Genomic DNA, 3377 nt, shown 5'->3' with positions numbered 1-3377 from the left:
AAAGTGTAGCTTAAGAAACATACATCTTCTAGGTGGAAGTATGTTTTTATAGGTTTTCACTCTATGTTAGTTGGGGATTGTGCGTATAAGCGATTGCTTTTCAATGGTTCCTTTGGAGTTTCTTTGTTGCGGTTCTTAGAATTTCGAGGTTTTAAGCGTTTGTTGGGTCGTTATCATTGGTTGGTGTGTGGCGAGTTGGTGTTTCAATTGGTTTTGGTTCGGCTTTAGGTCCTTTTACACTAGTTTTTCGCCGATCATACTCAAGATTCGCGAAGACGCAGGTTAGGACATTTCAATGGATGTTTTAGTTTGTATGTTTTGTTTATTAGCTGTAATGGTTTGTATGTTTTTCGGCGATCATATTCAAGACTCGTGAAGACGCATATGGTATGACATTTTAATGGACGTTTTGGTTTTTATCTTTTGTTTGTAAGTTGTAATGGTTCAAAATGTTACTAGGACTAGCTCAATTGTTGTTTTCAAATAAATCGTAAGGTTTACATTCAAGCAGATTTGATAGGTCTTTATCACTTTGTAATTTGATCGATCTCTTTTAATTTTAAATTTCAGTCTATATATATTTTTTTCTTTCTAAAATAACGAATATTATAAAACAAAGACGAATTCATCAAAGGATGAACGACCGAACAAAATACAATAGGATAACGGAAAACTCGAAACTACAAAATTAAAAAATGAAAACTTAATCGCTATTCGCTATCTTGATTGAAATTAAAAGTTAAAATATTGAAACATTTTCGTAGACGAAAAAAGCAATTTTGATTGATCAGTAAATGACGTGCAAATAGATCTAAATCTTAATGTCAGCACGTTGAGTTGACATGCAATACAATCAACCAAAACCTTCAATCGCCCCCCTTTTACCTATAAATAACATAAATAACTACTTCAAATTTCTCACCAAAGCCTTATTCACACACTGAATAATAAACACTTCAATCACACAATGACGTCATCAATCACCGACGGATCTCAATCCACCGTGAATGGCGGAGACTTTGCACTTCCGGCGAAGCTCAAAGTCGCACTAATCGCCGGAATCACGGGTCAAGACGGCAGTTACTTAACCGAATTACTCCTCAACAAAGGCTACGAAGTTCACGGTTTAATTCGACGATCATCTAATTTCAACACACAACGAATCAATCATATTTATATTGATCCACATAATGCTAATAAAGCTCGTATGAAGCTTCATTACGCCGATTTAACTGACGCGTCATCACTTAGGCGTTGGATTGATACAATTGCACCTGATGAGATCTATAACCTAGCTGCACAATCACACGTGGCAGTTTCGTTTGAAGTTCCTGATTATACTGCTGATGTTGTTGCTACTGGTTCATTGAGATTATTGGAAGCTTTGAGATCTCATATTGTTAGTAGTGGGAGGACTCATGTTAAGTATTATCAAGCTGGATCTTCTGAAATGTTTGGATCTACTCCGCCTCCACAAGCTGAAGATACTCCGTTTCATCCTCGATCACCTTATGCTGCTTCTAAAGTTGCTGCTCATTGGTAATAATATTTCTCCATTTACAGTTTATTGATTGAATCCAGTGTTGAATTTGACTCATGTTTAGCTTAATTTGATTCATTCTAGTAGTTATTGAACTGGTTTCAGGTAGATTAATCTAATTTTCGGTGTTTCCGGATCCACATTGTATATTATGTTAGGTCATACATTGTGAAAGTAATGTAGATAATTGCTAGGGATGCTGCACTGGCATCTAGTCAGAAATGGATGCATTTATCAATTGATTTAGTTTGTACTAGTTGAAATTGAATTGGTTTGAGGTGGTAAGATATCAATTTTGTCGGTTTTTAATTCACATAGGTTACTCGATTAGGTCATTACCCGATTAGGTCAAACCTTGTGAAAGTAATTTAGATCTTTTCCAGAAATTGTTTAGTTTAGAAATTTGATGAACGTACGGATTGATTTGATTTCGGCTTCAAGAAATTGAGATGATTTGAGCCTGAACATTCTAGTGTTCCAATTATACATTCCACATTGCATGCTCCGTTTGGTAATCAAAACAAAATGTATGTTTTTTTTTTTTTTTTTTTTTGGATTGAATATGTTCTTAACACCACAGTAATGTAGATTTGTGGCTATAGCACCGGAATATAGTAGTTTGTAGCAATGATTAATGATCGGATGTGGCAATCACTTTTTGTTTAATGAGATTCAGGTTGACTTTACAAGTCAATATTCATAATGTTGTCTCTAAGTGAGGCTTATAAAGTATTGTTTATGTGATTCAGGTATACAGTTAACTATAGGGAAGCATACGGGATCTTTGCCTGCAATGGCATTCTCTTCAACCATGAATCGCCTCGAAGAGGTGAAAACTTTGTGACCAGGAAGATCACAAGGGCAGTGGGTAGGATCAAGATTGGTCTGCAAAGCAAGCTGTATTTGGGTAATTTGCAGGCTTCAAGAGATTGGGGATTTGCAGGGGACTATGTGGAGGCAATGTGGTTGATGCTACAACAAGAGAAGCCAGATGATTATGTTGTTGCAACTGAAGAATCACACACTGTGGAGGAGTTTCTTGAAAAGGCGTTTGGGTATGTGGGTTTGAACTGGAAAGATCATGTAGTGATTGATAAGAAGTATTTTAGGCCTACAGAAGTGGATAATTTGAAAGGTGATTCGAGCAAGGCGAGGAAAGCACTTGGGTGGAAGCCTAAAGTTGGGTTTGAGCAGTTGGTGAAAATGATGGTTGATGAAGATATCGAAATGGCTAAAAGGGAAAAAGTTCTTGTTGATGCTGGTTACATGGATGCTCAACAACAGCCTTGATCTTTATCTTGATTATGATCATGATCTGGTATTAAATCTGCTCCCTATACTAATTAACGTATACCTGTTGTCTTGAGTTTCTTTTTGTAATAATTATTCAGTTGTAATTCTTTCTTTTTCACTTTGGATTTTGGGGCTGTGAGCACATTCTTGATTTATTGTTACCAACCCCATTTGAAGAGGGTTATAGAGGGAAGTTTGTTAATGTGAGGTTTGTTGCCTGTGGGCATAATATACGTGTTATTTAGCAAAATGTTATACACTTATACAGTGTACTTTTTGGGCTTTATGAAATAATGCTACTAATGTGTTGGTACCAAAATCTACTTTTATACATACATATCCATAAAATTCTTCAAAACAGTGGTGATTGTTTTTGGTTTATACTTTTGATCTTAAAAGGTGGGGTGTAATTTTTTTTTTCTTTTTGGCGAAATAACGAAAAATTATATAAAAACTGAAAACGCTTTCGAAAAGAAAACGAAATCAACAAGAAGTACAAAAGAGACACCTCGGCGAAGCTCGTACCTAGAAAGAGGCTGCCAAT

General features: G+C 35.8%; 1 protein-coding gene across 1 annotated transcript; it reads left to right on the top strand.

Moving 5' to 3' along the window:
• Positions 1-967: 967 nt before the first annotated feature.
• LOC139889087 (GDP-mannose 4,6 dehydratase 1-like) lies at positions 968-2925 on the top strand. Its single transcript, XM_071872057.1, has 2 exons — positions 968-1539; positions 2290-2925. The coding sequence occupies exons 1-2, from the start codon at positions 968-970 to the stop codon at positions 2828-2830; spliced, it is 1113 nt and encodes a 370-aa protein (XP_071728158.1). The 3' UTR covers positions 2831-2925.
• The last annotated feature ends 452 nt before the right edge of the window (positions 2926-3377 follow it).

The sequence above is a fragment of the Rutidosis leptorrhynchoides genome, chromosome 2, assembly GCF_046630445.1.
Source record: "Rutidosis leptorrhynchoides isolate AG116_Rl617_1_P2 chromosome 2, CSIRO_AGI_Rlap_v1, whole genome shotgun sequence".
In the NCBI taxonomy this organism is placed as follows: domain Eukaryota; kingdom Viridiplantae; phylum Streptophyta; class Magnoliopsida; order Asterales; family Asteraceae; genus Rutidosis; species Rutidosis leptorrhynchoides.
This window is presented reverse-complemented; position numbering and strand designations above follow the sequence as displayed.

Bases quoted from the DNA above. Each gene is read 5' to 3' on its own strand.
- LOC139889087 (XM_071872057.1), top strand. From the start codon at position 968: ATGACGTCATCAATCACCGACGGATCTCAATCCACCGTGAATGGCGGA. The intron at 1,540-2,289 runs GTAATAATATTT...TATGTGATTCAG, and splicing joins TCTAAAGTTGCTGCTCATTG to GTATACAGTTAACTATAGGG.